The sequence below is a fragment of the Cheilinus undulatus genome, linkage group 2 (assembly GCF_018320785.1).
Source record: "Cheilinus undulatus linkage group 2, ASM1832078v1, whole genome shotgun sequence".
Lineage (NCBI taxonomy): Eukaryota > Metazoa > Chordata > Actinopteri > Labriformes > Labridae > Cheilinus > Cheilinus undulatus.
The window spans coordinates 35,804,845-35,821,393 of NC_054866.1; the positions used below are offsets into that span (position 1 = coordinate 35,804,845).

General features: G+C 40.7%; 1 protein-coding gene across 1 annotated transcript in view; it reads right to left on the bottom strand.

Moving 5' to 3' along the window:
- The window catches only part of LOC121521337 (rho guanine nucleotide exchange factor 26-like), a 42,299-nt gene extending 26,296 nt beyond the window's left edge, over positions 1-16,003 (bottom strand). Inside the window, exons 1-10 of the mRNA XM_041805271.1 lie at positions 15,792-16,003; positions 13,821-15,373; positions 10,813-10,864; positions 10,517-10,659; positions 7,744-7,800; positions 6,505-6,665; positions 1,499-1,651; positions 1,217-1,346; positions 605-679; positions 330-419 (exon numbers count right to left, since the gene is read on the bottom strand). Of these exons, the coding sequence (XP_041661205.1) occupies positions 330-419; positions 605-679; positions 1,217-1,346; positions 1,499-1,651; positions 6,505-6,665; positions 7,744-7,800; positions 10,517-10,659; positions 10,813-10,864; positions 13,821-15,281 (2,322 nt within the window). The 5' untranslated portion in view covers positions 15,282-15,373; positions 15,792-16,003. The remainder of the gene's footprint in view (positions 1-329; positions 420-604; positions 680-1,216; positions 1,347-1,498; positions 1,652-6,504; positions 6,666-7,743; positions 7,801-10,516; positions 10,660-10,812; positions 10,865-13,820; positions 15,374-15,791) is intronic.
- Between the last annotated feature and the right edge of the window lie 546 nt (positions 16,004-16,549).

Sequence of the window (16,549 nt, forward strand, 5' to 3'; positions counted from 1 at the left end):
TTCATGATTCCTTCAAACATCACAATAGATGCACTTCCAGATGCACTGAAGCATCCCACAGCATAACAGCCTACTCCCGCTGCTATGTTTCCCTGTGGGGGTGGTGTTCTTTGGTTTTATGCCTCTCCCTTCTTTCTTCAAACATAAGCAACGTCTCTATAGCCAAAATGCTCTAGTTTAGCTTGGATTGGTTTAACTAATTTTAATGCAGTCTGGTGTATTTTTTGTATGTGACCCTCAGACACTCCTCTGCTTATATAACTTGTTTTATTAGCAGAAATAAATATGTGATGTGTGACAGTTTGTCATATTTAAAGCCATGTACAAACCTTGATCTTGAACTCCAGTTGAGAATTGATGGTATACATCATCTCTGTTCTCTCCATGGTGCGAGCTCCTTCATTACACTTTCTCACCACCTGAACAAACATATTAAATCACAACATTTGTTTTTAGCAAGTGCAGAGTCCTCCTGCTGTTGAAAATATACTTGTTTATTGCTAAACATATGCATGCTTTCATTGTAGATGGAGCTAAAGCCTAGTCTTTTACATCAAAAATTCAGACAGTGAAGATCAAGATTTATGAACTTTAAAAGACGCACCTTACTGACTGCTTGTAAAGCCTTCTTACACTCTTCATACTGCGCTGAGTCTTTAGGTGTCTTTTGACAGATCGTCTGTAACACAAGAAATCAGTAACAAAGACTTTAAATGTTCACAAAACATTCATGCAAAGGACTCACAACTATTCACGGCATCCATACACATCTAATGCCATCAAACAGCCTTGTAAAATATTAATGTCGAAAGAAAACTGTGGGAAGGGAAAGAATTGAAACTTTCTCAGGATCCAAAAGCCTCTGAGTGTACGAGCATAAACCCCAGAGTCCCTTGAGAGAAACTGAGGGAGGACGAGAAAGAGGCGGGGATGGAAGGAGAGCAAAAGAGAGGAGGAAGAGAGGGAGGCACAGTAGGGATATAACAATGTAGAGCAGGAGGGAGCGCGAAATTTAACAAAAAGAACACAAAGAGGGAAGAAAGAAGAGAAGGTAAATCCATTGAGGGAACGATGTTAGGTCACACAAACATCTCTGAGGTTAAAAAATGTCTCATGGAGAATTAGTCAGGTCAGTAAAGATAAACAAGGCATTGCGTAAGAGTCCAAGTCTTGTAATTCCAAGGCGCGTGCTACTGAAGGTCTTCATTTCACTCACATCCATGAGCAGGGGCAGGCGGGTGATCCTCTGCATAGGAAGGATGAGGAAGGAGATCATTGGAAGGTTCCTGCAGTCTGGGTGGCCCTCTATCCTGGTCAGCACCTCCTTAAAAGTGGGATTCTTGGACCTTAAAGTAAAGAAAAACAGTTTCAGAGAGAAGAGCTTTGAAGGCATTGAGAGAAAAACTCCCTGATTCAAAGTACAAGAGTAGTAATGTTGGATCAAATCCATGTGCAATATGATAAGAGAGTGTTTATGCATGTTTGCCCGGTCACTCACACCAGCCTCTGTAGCGTTCTCTGCTGGTAGACCTCATTGGAGCAGTATGTAACAAAGGGGTCGAAGTTGGACTGAGCATGCCTGCTAACGATGTCGCTGATGTCATCGATTACAATGTTCTGTTGGTGTTTTTCCTCCAGCTCCTTAAAAAACCTAAACACAAATGGAGAATAAAGGTTACTATGTCAGGGATTCCTACCTTACATGGCAACAGCTTGAGTCAGACACATAAAAAAATCATCCCGCCCAGGGGAAAATATAGGATACAATGACAGATACAAAGTCAGGAAGGAAGAGGAAACCGCCAACACCTTTCAACTAAACCCCGTTGCAACATCACATCAGAGGAACTCCCTCGCCACTTAAAATAGACATAGCCTACCATTAACCATAACACAGAGGCTTTTCCTTTTCCTGAGCACACCAACAGATGGCCACTTTAACAGCACGCCACAAGAGAGACCGAATGTTTCTGCACACAGGATCCAAGGTGACAAACAGGACACTGTTGAGCACAACAGGAGGCTGACCTTTGCAGCTTGGACGGAGTTAGAGCTCATCTGCAAAAGCACCTCTAGTGCCCTCATCCAAGGCTTCCCATAAGGGGGGTGGAGGGGAGAGCTTTCTGGGGTCCAGTCAATTCGGGTGCCCATGAATGTTGAGAAAATCATGGTCCATTTAAAAGTTAATCTGTTACAACCAAATTTGATATTCAACCTGGATAATAACCTCTCCTATCAAAGCAACAAAAATATATTTATATCTATTTATGCTGCAGTACAATACAGTATTTTTTAAAATGTTAACTCATTTTCTTAAAACAGAATTACCTTTTTATTTGTAATGATAACAGTTTGGATAGGCACACTAACTAAGCCATGATGTGCACAAACGGCAGGATACCTAAGAATAAAGTAGAGGGGACAAAAACAACTTTGAATGGAAAATAGTTAAATGATTCCAGAATAAGTTGGCAGGAATAAGTGGTGAAAAGGGGTGAAAGAATGCTAAAAATTGGCTTGAAATGGCAAGAAATGGTAAAATGTTGGCAAGAAGTGGCAAAATGGGCAGTAAAACTGTGAAATGGTTAAAAAGTGGCAAAAATGGGAAGCTAAAGTAGTGAAAAGGGTTCAAGTGGAAAAAAATGTCTAGAAATGGCAAAATTGGGTGATAAAATGCTAGCACGATTGCTATTGATCCGACACACATGCATTAATATAATAAATCAATTACAACAGGGGAGGGCTCATTCACTAGGTTTTTCAGGGGCCCAGTCAATTCTGTGGGCCAGCCTGCCCCACCTCACTGCCTTTAAAGCAGACACGGTGCTATGCCTATCTATGGGAAACAATGCCTCTTGTGTTGCCTTGTACTCTTTGAACTTTACCCTTTCTAATAAGGGCAGCAACACACAGGATGACAGAAAACCCACACACATGTTGATCTGCCCTCTGGCCCATGTCCTAAAGGTGCATTCAGGGGCTCACAGGTCAAGGCTGCTCAAGTTCAGGCTGTGCTCCCTCCTGAGGCAAAACTTAGTGACCCAACAACAGTATGCTGTCGAGAGGGGAGAGGTCAAGAGAGGGGAGTTAATCCAAAATAGAAAAACTAATAAAACACCCAGCCACTAGTTAAGGTTTGTAAATAAAAACTGAAACTTTTATCAGCATGAAAACTGTCTGCAGTGGTTTAATAGCACACTGTTGCAGAGGCAGGGCTTGCAAGTGGAATACAAACAGCAACATACCTGCATCTAAAATACCCAACATCCCTCTCCTCAAATGCAGACAAAACAGGAAGCATCAGACTAAGCGATAATTTTGCAGTTGTTTTCTGAGAGGCTAAAGACAAAGCCTAGCAATCTCTTCCAAGTGCTTCAGGCCAATTTTTATCTTTAGAGTTGCTGTTGCTGTCCCTTTGTCACTAAGCCCTCCTTGAAGCTATGCAGCTATGCAGTACTCATTGCTCATTGCTTTCTTTTTTTTTCTAAACTTTATTTCATTGCTCATTGCTTTCTGACACAGCCATAGGTGCAACACTTGAATAAGGTGGAAATGAAGGTACAAATCTGGCCTAAATATCAATATACATGTATATCTGTAATAATATTTAGATAGATAAGCTTATTTTCTCTCAGAGATTGAGATAAGTCAAATCTCCAAAGATAACAGCATACGATATTAGGAAGGAGCTGCAATCCTGGCACAGTATTTCTGACCAAACGTCATTAACAGTTGCACAAGGAAGGAAGGCAGTAAAAGCTTTGCATGTATACACCCTCATCTTTACTGGGACACTGGATAAAGAAACCCTTACCAAATGGTTTTTAAATGGCTTAGTTGTCGCACTTACATGTTTGGGTTCTCTGTGTAAACTCTAAGCTTGGGCAACAGAAACCCTTAGGCTAGTTTAACCTCATTTCACACTTGAATTTATTGAGCCAGAGCTCCCAGTGAACAATTGGTCATGAGTCACACTTGAACATTGGACCTGTGGTAACCACAGTCAGAGCACCCACTGAATTTGACTTGGCACTTTTATTCCTCATGTCATAATTACCTGATAAAAACATTTATATAATTGACTGCCTTGTGATATCAACCACTGGGTATTGTGAGTAATCCTGACAGTTGGTTACAACTATCTGTAAAATAGGTTCAGTTGTTGGGAGGTAAAGTTGGGACAAATGGACAGTAAGTGTGAAAAGACCATAAACCATTCACCAACTGAGTAGTTTTTAGTTCTTTAGACACATCCCTACAGCGAGGGCTTCGTGGAAAAACACTGGGCTACTCTGAAACATGTTGTTATTATAACTAATTTTTTCATTTAAAAAAGCATGCATTTAAAATACTATTACATGCAAAGCTATCAAAAACATATGACAGTCATTATCTGTCAATCATTTGTAGAAACAATGAAGCCTGGTGCAGCGCAGTAATTGCTGAGGCAGCACAGTTTCCATCAAATTTCATGACTACTCATGCATGAGTGTTTCCATCTTGGGATCTTTGAAAGGACAAGGGTACCTGGCCATTAATGTCACAAATGGTACACACTCATGCACTGTAATCCAGTGTTTCTCAACTGACATGAAGTCACAACCCACCATCATCTTACCGACCAAGCACAACTCAAATTTCTTAAAATTATTATTCATAACCAAGTATTTTTGATTGTATTAAGTATTGTAAGTATTTTATTTTTTAACCTTTGGACTTGAAACAGAACAAAAAGGTGACAACACAAAGACAAAGAGCCACATTCTTCAAAATAAAAGAATATCATAGACTATCTAGTACAATTTCATTTTCCAGACGTTCACAACTCACCTAAAATGGTTTTGTGACCCACGAATTGGGAACCAAGGCTCTAAACAATGATGAATAGTAGGGGTGGGAATCACTTGTCGCCCCACAATATGATCATATCACAATACTCTGTTCACAAATCAATATTATTGCGATTTTAAACATTTTGCAATACAGTCAATACTGCGATACCGTATATTGCAATATGTTGTAATCTCCATGGCCATCTCACTTGTGCCCTGCTTGCATTCCTAATGTCCTTCCCCTGGTGCTGCCATGTGTGTTGTCCTAACTTTCTCCTGCTCTATGACCGTCACCTCTGCTGACCTCACTGGACAAACAATTGTCCAAACAAATTATTTTATTTTTTTCATTATCATAGACTTCAGTTCTTATTAGCAATTAATTTGAAAAAAATCAATACTTGGTGGATGAGACAATACCATATATCACCAGACAGAATATCGCAATACTATGCTGTATACATTTTTTTTCCACCCCTTATGGATAGGTAAACTCAAAGTGAGATTGTCTGAATTTTCAATGCTTTATAATCTTTTAACACTGTGATTTACAATGATATCATCTACATCAGATTTGGGCAACCTTGGTTACAAGAGGGTGTTTGTTTTAATCTCATACCAGATGGGCAAATTGTTAATAACTGTAACACCCTTTGGATAACTGGACAAATATTGTTGCCTATACTTCAACACGAAAGGATGAGGAGATTACTTTCCAGGTGTTAAATTTCCCTTACATGTCTATCTTTTATTCATAATGCTTTATCAAGTAAGTGTACTGTTAAAAACAAAAAACTGTGAATGAAACTGTCTTTCTTTTGTTAAATTAGGCAAATCTTGTTCTCTCCCCAACCTCACCAGGCTGTGCTAGGCCACCACTCCTAACAGACATTCCTCGGGGAAGCAAGGTCTTCAAAAATGATCAAATAATCAAATCAGAGAGTATCAAAGTATTGTCACATATTGTTTTTCTTTCCCCAGCAATTCAGACAGTGAGCAGGGTTTTGCTGCTCATTCTTTTTTGATAAACAAACAAGAATTTACCAAATATGCCTGATATGGTTCAGAAACAGGTGTCAGTACTACCTGTTTTTACCAATATCCTATCAAAGTTTAAAAAATGGTATCGTGCAAACCCTAAATCAAAGTGCTCACAACAGCACATTTTTCCAAAGATATTTATATGCAGATACCAACAAAAAAGATCAAACATCACCTCTACAGTATGCCTTGGTCCCCTCTTAATGCACCTTTAGTGATATAAAATCATCTTTTTGTTCTCTGCTGTGTTTCCCTTTATGTCCCTCGCTTCTAACAACACTTTATGATTTGTCCATCTGCGTGCCAGCTCACATACTCACAAAAACAGCTCAATTTTGCCTACCCACAATCCCTCACACAATGAAAAATCTTCTGTGTGCAACGTCATACACAAAGAATGGTTCCATTATTCAATAACAGTATACAGACATAGCAATGTTTACCAGCTGTTAAGTGCTGTTAAATGAGAAAATTATCCAGCTCATTAGCCAAAACCACAAACCGCAACATTGCTCAACTTAAAGGGAGCAAATGAGAGCAGCCTAAAAATACCTTGCAGCATTTGAAAAACAAAAACTATTTTCTATAACTGAGCCTTCAAATCTGATGAAGCTTTTACTCCAACACTCACTTTTTGCTGGCCTCACAGACGTCAGTGATGTTGGAGAAGAGGTGGTGGTGTTCAGTCTTGGTCATGGCCTCGCTCAGCTCAGCAGAGTTCTTGAACATGCGGATCAGGATCTCCAGACTGTGCAGATAGGAGTGTTCGGATGAAATCACCTCAAAAATGGCCTGAAAAGGTGAAAAGGAGTAGCAGGGAGGAAACGAGGGAAACCCGGACAGTTAGAAGGGAAAGGGTGTGGTTTATTTCACTTCTTTTAATTACGCTGATTTCATCAGGTGCTGACTTTGTGTGCTTCAGGTTCTGACTCAGTCATTATTCTCTGACACAGCCCCTGTCATGAACATGCTTGACATAGCTCTACCCCACAATCATGTCTGGAATGCTATTAAACAATACTATGCACACCTCGACACTTTCATTAGTGTGTCAAACCCCTTCAGGTTTCTACTCAGCAGTCATATCATTCTTAATGTGACATGAAATCAGGTTCATATTTGTTGAGGAGTTCTTCTCTGCCCCTTTGAGGTGAATCTGCTTTGAAGCTATTAAAATCCATGATGGTAGTTTCCTGTTGTTCTCCTTTGATGTTTTTGTATTTTTGGTCTGTAGCAACAAAGCACAGCTGGATTCCCCAGATTCTATGTCGCCATGCTAGGAATAGCCATGGTTGGAAGCATTTTGTTTTCAGGTTGCCCATTTGTTAGTCCATCCATCTTTTTTTAACATAATATCATATATTGAGCCCTAAGCTATTTTTTATTTTTTTTTATATTTTGTCTCATCTGACTTTTTGTCTTAAAAACCCTTGAAAACACCAACACTGTGGTGTACAGTCAAACTCTAAACATCCTATTTTTCAGGACAGCCTGGGCTTAAATAATATGTGTGCTGCAGTAATGTCACTCTTTACAAAAAAAAAAAAAAAAAAAAAAAAAAAAAATAATTAATAAGACTATAAAGACAAAAAAATGGAAATTAAACTTGATTTTTTATGTGTGACACACCTAACAATAATGACTAAGACTTTTTTGCACAAACTTGTTCTTCCATCTCTTGGGGACCATAAAGTGAAAAAAAAACATTTGTTGAAACATTTTTTCAAAATATTCACATATTTTTTTAAAAATGTCTGTGGTCTCCTCAGTTTAAATTTTTTAATACTGGAGTTGGTTAATATTGAGCAGCAGTTGTTCATACTGTAAATTTTCCCTCTGAACCAAACTAGGGATAAAATATGATACCCACCTCTTGTCTTTTTCGTTCCTCCTGACTCAGCCGGTCTGATAGACCACTTTTTTTAACCTGGAAAGGTAAGACAACTTATTGAAAAAATAGAACAATGGTTTTTAAATCATGAAAACAACTCAAAGACAAAGTTACACTTGTTTAAGGTCTGTGGCCCTGAGCACTTTGCATACCACAGTGAATAACAAGCTCATGAAGTTGCTGAAAAAGTGGTAAGATAAGGAATGTCCCTGAATAAAGAGATGCCAGAGGAATTGAGTAGGAAATTAGAACTACTAACATCCTCTCATGGGGAAATATCATTTGGCAGAAAGCATGTGACCTTAGGTTTATACAGGTGTTGGTATTTGGCTAGCAGTATTGCCTCCTTTTGAATGAGACTGAAACTAAGCAGCCTTTGGAAAGGACTGGGTGTGGATCACTACTGAATCAATTTGCTTGTGGCTTTGTCAAACTGGGCTGAATAAAAAACATGCCACATCTTATGTTTCACCAAATATAACCAGTCTAACCTGGGGCACTTTCACTTTTCACGTCACCAGATCACACAAAAACAGGGTTAATACCTGAGGGACTATAATCCCTCACTTCCACTTGTTCCTCATCCTGTTTTGGTAGAAAGACACAAGGAAGTGATACTAGTCCTGCAGGAGGCTTTCTGCTCTCTAGTATCTGCCCTGTAGCCTTCAGCAAACACTGAGAACAAACAAAACCAGCAGCAGACCAAACATCCATTGGGATTCTTTATATCACTTTCACACATAAATCTGCTTTACACTTCCTCTGGTTCTTATTTTCCTTCTTGAAAACCTTCAGCACTCTATCTCAGAAAAATAAGGCAATCAGTACAAGACCTGATAGTGCTACTTGGCATTCACCTGTTGTGCCAACTGAACTTTACCCTGTTGGCAGTTTTACTGGGTGTCACTGAATCAGAACTGCTCACATATATAGAGAGTCAATGGTAGTTTTCTGAAGATTTCTTTCATTTTCTTGTTTAAGCGGAACAAATGCAACATAAATCAGTCAACTTCAACAGCATGAAACCACATAGCCCCAAGAAAGCTCAAATCTAAGTGATGAATCCAGGGAACACAGAGTTATTGGATGTAACCTAAATACAGGGGTGGGAAGTAATTAATTATATTTACTGTAATTACTATAATAGATTAGTTTTTGAGTACTTCATTTTTTGGAGTACATTTTGAAATCAGTTCTTTTAATTCAACTGAAGTAACTTTCAACCACAGCAACTGTACTTTTACTTGGTCTGCCCTCGGGCAGTGTTTAGATGTGTTTTACATGTGTTAAGTTATGTTTGGATGTTTCTTGTTGTATAGTGGTTCCTGCTTGGGTTCTTTTGCTCATGTTTCTGGTGGGTTGTTGTTGTTGTTTTTTAATGTTAGACACATTTGCACCATGAGTGAAGTTATCCACTGACCTACCGTAGGTGTTCCTAAAGGATACATATAGAGCAACACTTTCAAAAGTGTAGTTTAGCTGTATGTAATATGGAAGAAAAGGCACTTTAAAAGTGTTACTTTTAAGCTAGATGAGTTTAATTCATGCTGGGTTTTTTTTTGGTTTATCTACAGAGGTGTGACTTCACCTGAAAACCTGGTAGGAGATCTATTCTCTTGTTGGTCTTGCCAATAAGGACAGATCATATATTACTGTACACTCCCTCAGTACTTATAGTGAACTTCAAATTAAGCACATTTTACTTTTACTTGGGTAGATTTATAAACAAGCACTTGTACTTTTACTTAGGTGAAAATGACCAGAGTAACTGTATTTTTACTTGAGTATAACAGTTGTGTACTTTTTCCTCCTCTGCCTAAAGATAAAGAAGTGCCACAGGCACATAAAGGCAAAAGAATAAAGACTGATGTGGGGATAACTTGGGTATCCCATTGTTGGTTTCGCTGGAACCTCCAATCTTTAATTTCCTCTCACATAACTGTTATGGCAATCTGTGTGACAAATTATGAAAGCTTAGGGAAAAATCCCATGATGTTACGTCATGCTCTGTCTGGCCAAAGGATCCACAGCTGTAGAGCAGCTGTGATAAGATACTGGAGAGTCCTGGTACACTTAATAATGTCATAGCTTGATTCACATCAGCCTTTTGACTGGGAAGCAAAGAACAAAAAGGGTAATTTTTCCTAGACTTTTCCAACTTTAAATCCAATTTCCCCTTTATAGAGCCAGTATGCCTATCATTCTCCACGCAAAACTAATCTTAACTGCCTTTCTCAATGCCCTCACCCTGTTTTGCCTTCCCACTTTCCCAACTTAACAAGTAAACAAACAGATGGGAATGCCAAAGTAGATAACTAAATTAGCCCAGTCCCCTCCCTTGTATTCCTCTATCCTCCAATTGAATCTATATTATGTAATGCAAAGCCACTGCACGTCTGTGTAGGGGCAACATTTCAGGCATATTTGCTGCCTGATGAGAATGTCGAGTTTGCCAACGCGCTGGCACAAGGCCCAGCAGTGCGTCCAAGACTTCCTGTGGGTCTGGCTGACTGTCTGCCTCCACACCCACCCGAATTCTGGAAGAAATGCTCCTGTACTCCCCTGATAAACAAAGCTCAGGGGCAGAAGGAGGCAAGAACAGTGGGAGGATGGGTATGGACTGTTGCCAAACTGGATATGACAGCATTCTTCACAGCATGAGCATTCCTAGACTCTACAGCCACGGCCTGCGTCTGAAATGTGGTTTTCCTTAGACTAAGTGGTGTAAGAAAGGTGTAAGGAGATGTCTGACCACGCTGAGTTGGCTCCAGGAGGTGCGAATAGGTCTGTACTGCACCACGATGCCATTATCAGGTTTGGGTTCTCTGGAATCAGCATCCTCATCTGAGTCATTGTGCAAGGCCTTCTCCTGGTAGTTCTGGTACAGTTCCTCCTCTGAAACACATCGTTCCTTATCAGTTTTGTTTTTGTTTTACAAAAATGAAGGATGGTGCTTGTTTGAGAGGGGAAATGAGGCAAAAGACAGGATTGAAAGGATAAAAAGAAGGGAAATTTGTGGTAAAAACAAAACAGATGGAGGTTTCTCACCCTCGCTGTCAAATGTCCGCTGGGATGTCAAAACTTTCTTCTTATCTGGGTTCTGGGAGAGAATACACAGATGTAATGGCTCTTAGAAATCAAACAGGCACACAAAACAAACTTTAAATGAATTAGGATTGTGTTGCTATGCCACCTGTCCATGACCGTTCCCTGCCCTCTCTGGTGACCCCCTTTATTGACCCCTATCTAAGTACAGACCCACTGTGTCTAAGTGTGTTTGTGTGGTGGCCTGGTGTCACATTACGTCACGTCTCCCAACAACCACATTAATTGTTTCCTTGTAAGGCCTTGTCTGGGATCATGCTGCTGCTGCTGCTAAGTTTGTTCAACAATAATCGGCTTGTGTTGTAGATCTAGAGTTTGGACTTTGCCCGACCCAAATACTCAGAGATCCATGAAACAATCTACAGGCAAAATAAAATTCAAGCCTATCAACTGAGTTATGGTAATTGGGGCGAGTTTTCTTGATATGCTCAGCAGAGAAAACAGCTCAATTGGGAGATTCAGAGATAATTAAAAGCTCCTGTGGGGAGTTTTTGACCTGATATGACACACACTGCAATTAATACCAATATTTCTATATGACCTACAACATTAATCAAGACTATTAACAAGACTGATCATTTCTGGCTTTTTTAGGGTCTTTCACCACTACTTTATTTGCAGTTTCCAAAGTAAGATGCTTGAGGGGTGAGCAATATGACTGACTGTTTAAAGAGAGCAGGATTAGATTTTCCATTAGAAAAAAAGTACTGTTCAAGATAAACCTCCTTAAGGGCCCCTTCCTGCAGTGTACCACCATCAGACACCACCTCCCTTAGGACGGATTGATTTGCTGTTTAAGAAGCAGTTATGTAAACTGTGGCAACACAGTGACATTGGCTGCATTCGTTTGTTTTCATGTAGGATGAGCTACAGTCATGTGCATAAGTTTGAGGCATGTGGGACACTAAAGATTCATCTAGTGGCCGGATGGTCCACAATCTGGGGCTGGAGGAGGGGCAGAATTAGGCATGTATGTCGATCAGCAGCAAAGGTCAAGCTCAATGGCATCCCTTTTGTTTGGGTCTTTTCATCCTGGTAAACAACCGAAGCCTGCCAGTGGTTTTTCAGGCATTTTGGACATCCACATTTACCCCTAACTCCACCCTGAAGGGGTGGAGTTATTTTTTCTACAGATTATTTTCCCATACCCCTGGTAATTATGCAAGGACATCCAGAGCCCAGCCGGGGTTGTGTCAATCCTCCTTCCTGCCCAGTTGAACCCTCAGGTGGTTTACTCGCCACATCTGCGCCTTACCTCAGCCTTATTTTGTTTTTTTGCCCAAACATGCCTAGAAGTTCTGCACAGCACTGTATACACTGTAAGCACACTGATTAGTCAGCTCTATACATTAGATTTTACAGGTCAAGTTAGTTATTTTTGGTGTAAAAGGTTTAAAGTTTGTCATAACAATAAGTTTCACTGTTGTTCAGGCTTTTATTAATCCACCCTACTGCAACACAAACCCTTACCCTTCCAACTGGAAGTGTCATCTGGTTTTAATTTAAGTTGCTGCAAGTATTTTCATCCTGCAAGTGGTGGTGTCTGACATTGGTGGTCTGTCGCCACTCTGTTTTGAAATTAGCAAAAAAAAAAAAAAAAAAAAAAAGAATAGGTAAGATATTCAGTTTTGTCCACAGGGGACACCCTTGACATAAACAAAAAGTTTCCTACAAAACCTTTAACCCGTATGTTTTCTATGTGTAGATGGCATACTAGTTTCCCCCAAGGGCCAACATTAACCTAGTCTAGTTTCACAGTTTTTAAAGAATGATAGCATTAAATGTCACAGTTACATTTTTTCTTTACATTTATGGTCATTATGCCTCATATGCAAGACATCTACATTTTTGGAGTAAAAAAGACAAAATTTTGAACCATTTTGACTGTTCTTATGATCAGAGGAAGATCTGATGACAAATTCTAATAAGCTAGCTAGTAAAAATGTTTTCAATGGCTGCAAGTAATCACATTGGTTGTCCTTTTTGGGCAAAAATGACCCGATTTGGTTTGTCTCTTTATAAAGCACATATATATACACACACACACACACACATTATATATATATATGTAAAACTTTAAGCAGAAATGTGGCTATAGTTATGATAGTATCCCTAAGTCATTTTGACTTTTGACCACCAAGACAAATGCTATGCATTTTTAGAGCAACCCCCTTAATTCATAGTTAGGATTGGTCATAAAGGGTATTTGCAAGACTGTGATAGGAAACTACCAAAGTTAATTTTTAGGCAATTACATTGAACAAATAGCTACATTTGTACTATCATAAAGGTTTTTGAAAACAGGTCAACAACTAGAAGGTTAAGCACCTTTAAGCATTGAGTTGGGCTTGTTCACTTGAATAATAATTTGGAGATGATATGTTGTTTTCCATAAGCAAAGTTTCTTTGAAAACGTTTAGCTTATCGTAAGCAAAGTATGTTAATTCTAATATTAAAGGAGGCTCAGAGTCAAACCAACAGTTATTGGTACAATATCACTACTAGTATAGTTCTACCCTCAACTTTAATTCAATATCTGGTCTAAGGTTGACAGAGACTTAAACAATTCAAAATCTTGTTTTTAAATGATAAAGTCCATTTTTATTTTTATGATGGATCCATTAAATCTAAAGCAAATTCCTACACACTATGTAAACTGCACAAGCATTTTCAACTTGTTGGTGCAATTTAGACACTGTAAAGGAGTTTACTTGCAGTTTTTGACACCCAAAGATAGAAATTTCCCAAGATTGGATGACTTGAATTTCTAGTTTTTGACGCAAAAAGAAATATTGACATTGTTTTCTACTACTATCACAACTGAAGTTTAGAATTCTGGTATGGTGACTACCGGGACTGGGTAATGGTGATTTTGCCAATTAATACATCATAAGCCTGATTTTAATTGTCTGAAGAGTTGATGAGAAAACTTTCTGAAGAGGTTTACCCACCTTGTTTTTCCCGGTGCTGGTAGGTAATTTGGTCCCAGGGCTAGTGGGCTTTGAAAGTCTTGGACTGCTAACTTTCGGTGTCCCAGGGAGGCTCAGTTTGGGAGTCCCTGGGCTTGATAGGTTAGCTGTCCCAGGACTAGATGGACTTGCACTGCCAGGACCTGCCTGGCTTACTGGTGAAGCTGGTTTAACCCCATCCAGCCCTTTGAGAGCAGGCTCGGACAACCGATGAGCCTTTGGATCTACCGTTGGGACCTCCAAGTCTACTCCACTCACAACAGCCCTCCTGTAGGACGTACTCCTGAGGCCTCTTCTAAGAGTCCCCGGACTGTCACTTTCCCCTTCTGTCCCCTCAGCATGACCCCCTCCTGTAGAAAAGTAGCTCCCTGATTCTACCATGCTGAGGGCTTTAACTGCTCGTTTGGAATGATCCAAACCAAGCAGCCCTGCCAAACCTTGGCCTTGAGACCCAGGGGTAGGTGTTTTGTTCTGGCGCGTATCAGATGCCAAACTCTTGGGTATGAGCTGCTGGGTGCCCATCTTCAGGGCAGCAGGGCTGTTGGTGCTGAGGACGATGGAAGGGGGTGGAGAGACAGTGGGGGAAAGTGAAGGAGAGGGTGAGCACGAGGAGAGGGAAGAAGTGGATGAAGCATGTTTTGTGTCCTGTGAGGGGGAAGGGGTGGACGAGGACTGTCGAAGGAGTGCTTGGCCTCTGTCTGCTGGTGAAGGGGAGCGTGGGGTCGATGGGCCTGAAGAGGTAAGAGATGAGAGGGACGGGATGCTGGAAGTGGAGCTGTGGGAAGGAGTGGGGGCACGCAGAGCTGGGGGAGAGGGGCTTGAAGTGGATGAAAGGGAAGACAGTTCATGGTGGCTGTTGTTCTGAGTATGCTGAGAAAGCACAGGAGAGGAGCCATTAACAGGGAGTACATCTGAATTAGTCCCAAATGATATCTGGTCTTTCTGAGTATTAAGACTGAACGCACTGGAAGAGCGTTTCTGAGCATCCTGGAGATGCTTTTCAGGCCAAACCGCTACTCCATTACTGGGTTTCTCTTTGTCACAGCCTCCATTACACACTCTATTGTCCAATGAAGCAGATCTGTTATCCTCAGACCTAAATTTGGACAGTGAGAACAATCCATTGGAGAAATGCCCGATGCTGATGCTTCGAACAACTCTTGTTTTCTTCGAAGGTTTGTGCAGAACATGCTTAAGCACCACCGTGTTCTTATCCCAGCAGGGAGGTGCGACCACCAGTCTCTCTGCAGGTTGAGTCAAGGTGAAGGAAGGCTTGTTGTCCTCCGCAGGAAAGTCTGTCATCATCACCCCATTTATGTGATAACTGAGGGGTCGCGGTTTGGGTTTGCTCAAGCTCTGAGATGTTTTACAGTTGTCCGAGCGGCGTCTCCACAATGGAGTGATGTTTTCATTGGACAGGTCCACATCGTTGCCAAAATCCATGGTCCTATTGTCTGTGACCTCTTTGCTCTGTCTGTCCAGACCCACAGGTCACAGTGCAAACACAGCTACCCTGAAGAAAGCTGATCTAACCCCTAAGGGTAAACAGAAGAGAGGAAAACTTATCAGTATCAAAGAGATCAGAGCAGTTTCACATAGTTTACACATTAACAGAGATTCAGGGTAGAGACTGGCCTCTTTACTTATGAAACACATGTTGAATTGCACAGAACAGAAGCCAAAATAACTGGTGATCCTTTTGTGTATGCTCACTGAGGTGGATGCCCTTATTACAGGCACAAAGCTGAAGAGATATTGTTAGCACTGAGTAAACACTGTTATATTCCAAAAGGGAAACAATGAACCCCAGCAGCAGTGGAAGGGCAAGTTTTATCCCTTGTATCACAGTGAACACTTTAAACTTTAAACCCTTTTAAAATCCACGCTGAATAGTTCTAATACGGGGGAAACATGTTGTTATGTGTGCTGTCTGGAGTGTTTGGTTCAACTTACCTTTAATCAGTCGATCTGCTGCAGAGTTCACTCATTTTGGCTGCGTTAGGGTAAAACAATCCTTCTTCACTCGGTTAGCAAGAGTTAGAGTTTATGTCCAGGATGGACTCGAAACCAAAATAAGTTGGAGAGAGTTGAAGCCGCAGAGCAACTTGTTGCGAAGTTGTCGATCAACTGGGAAAGCGGGACTGAGCGGGTCTGAGGACTGCTGACTGAGGAGAGGAGTTTCTATGAGCAGAAGGAGGAGGAGGGAGGGGTGAACTCCTGTTCACAGGAAAGAAGAGCACTGACAAGTTCACAAAGTCACGTCAGACCAGGTAATCCATGGCCACTGAGGAGGATGTGGTTATCAAGGCGTATAAGCACAGGATTAATTTCAAATTCAGGCTACTTTTCAACCTAAGTTACTGAATGGGAAAGCATTCACCGTGTAGCCTATGTGGTATTGAACTGCCTGGATTCTCACACTACCCCACTGTGCCAGTGTGTCAATTAAGAGGTCTTAAATGCTCCTTTTCTTCCCAGTAAGTGCGGAAACCGATATAAAGACATTGATAAAAGTTTGGTACATGCCTGCACAAAATCCCTTTTCGTAATGAGCCACTTTGATCAGTTGCTGTCGCGCGCCATCGTGCGTTTTTGTGGCGTAGTTGCAGCATAAATAAAGGCGATATATAAGGATTTGTTACTTTTTTCACTTTTAAATAATTCTCGAGAGCTGCTCAGATGAAGGTTGCGGCTTTAGACCATGGCATCCT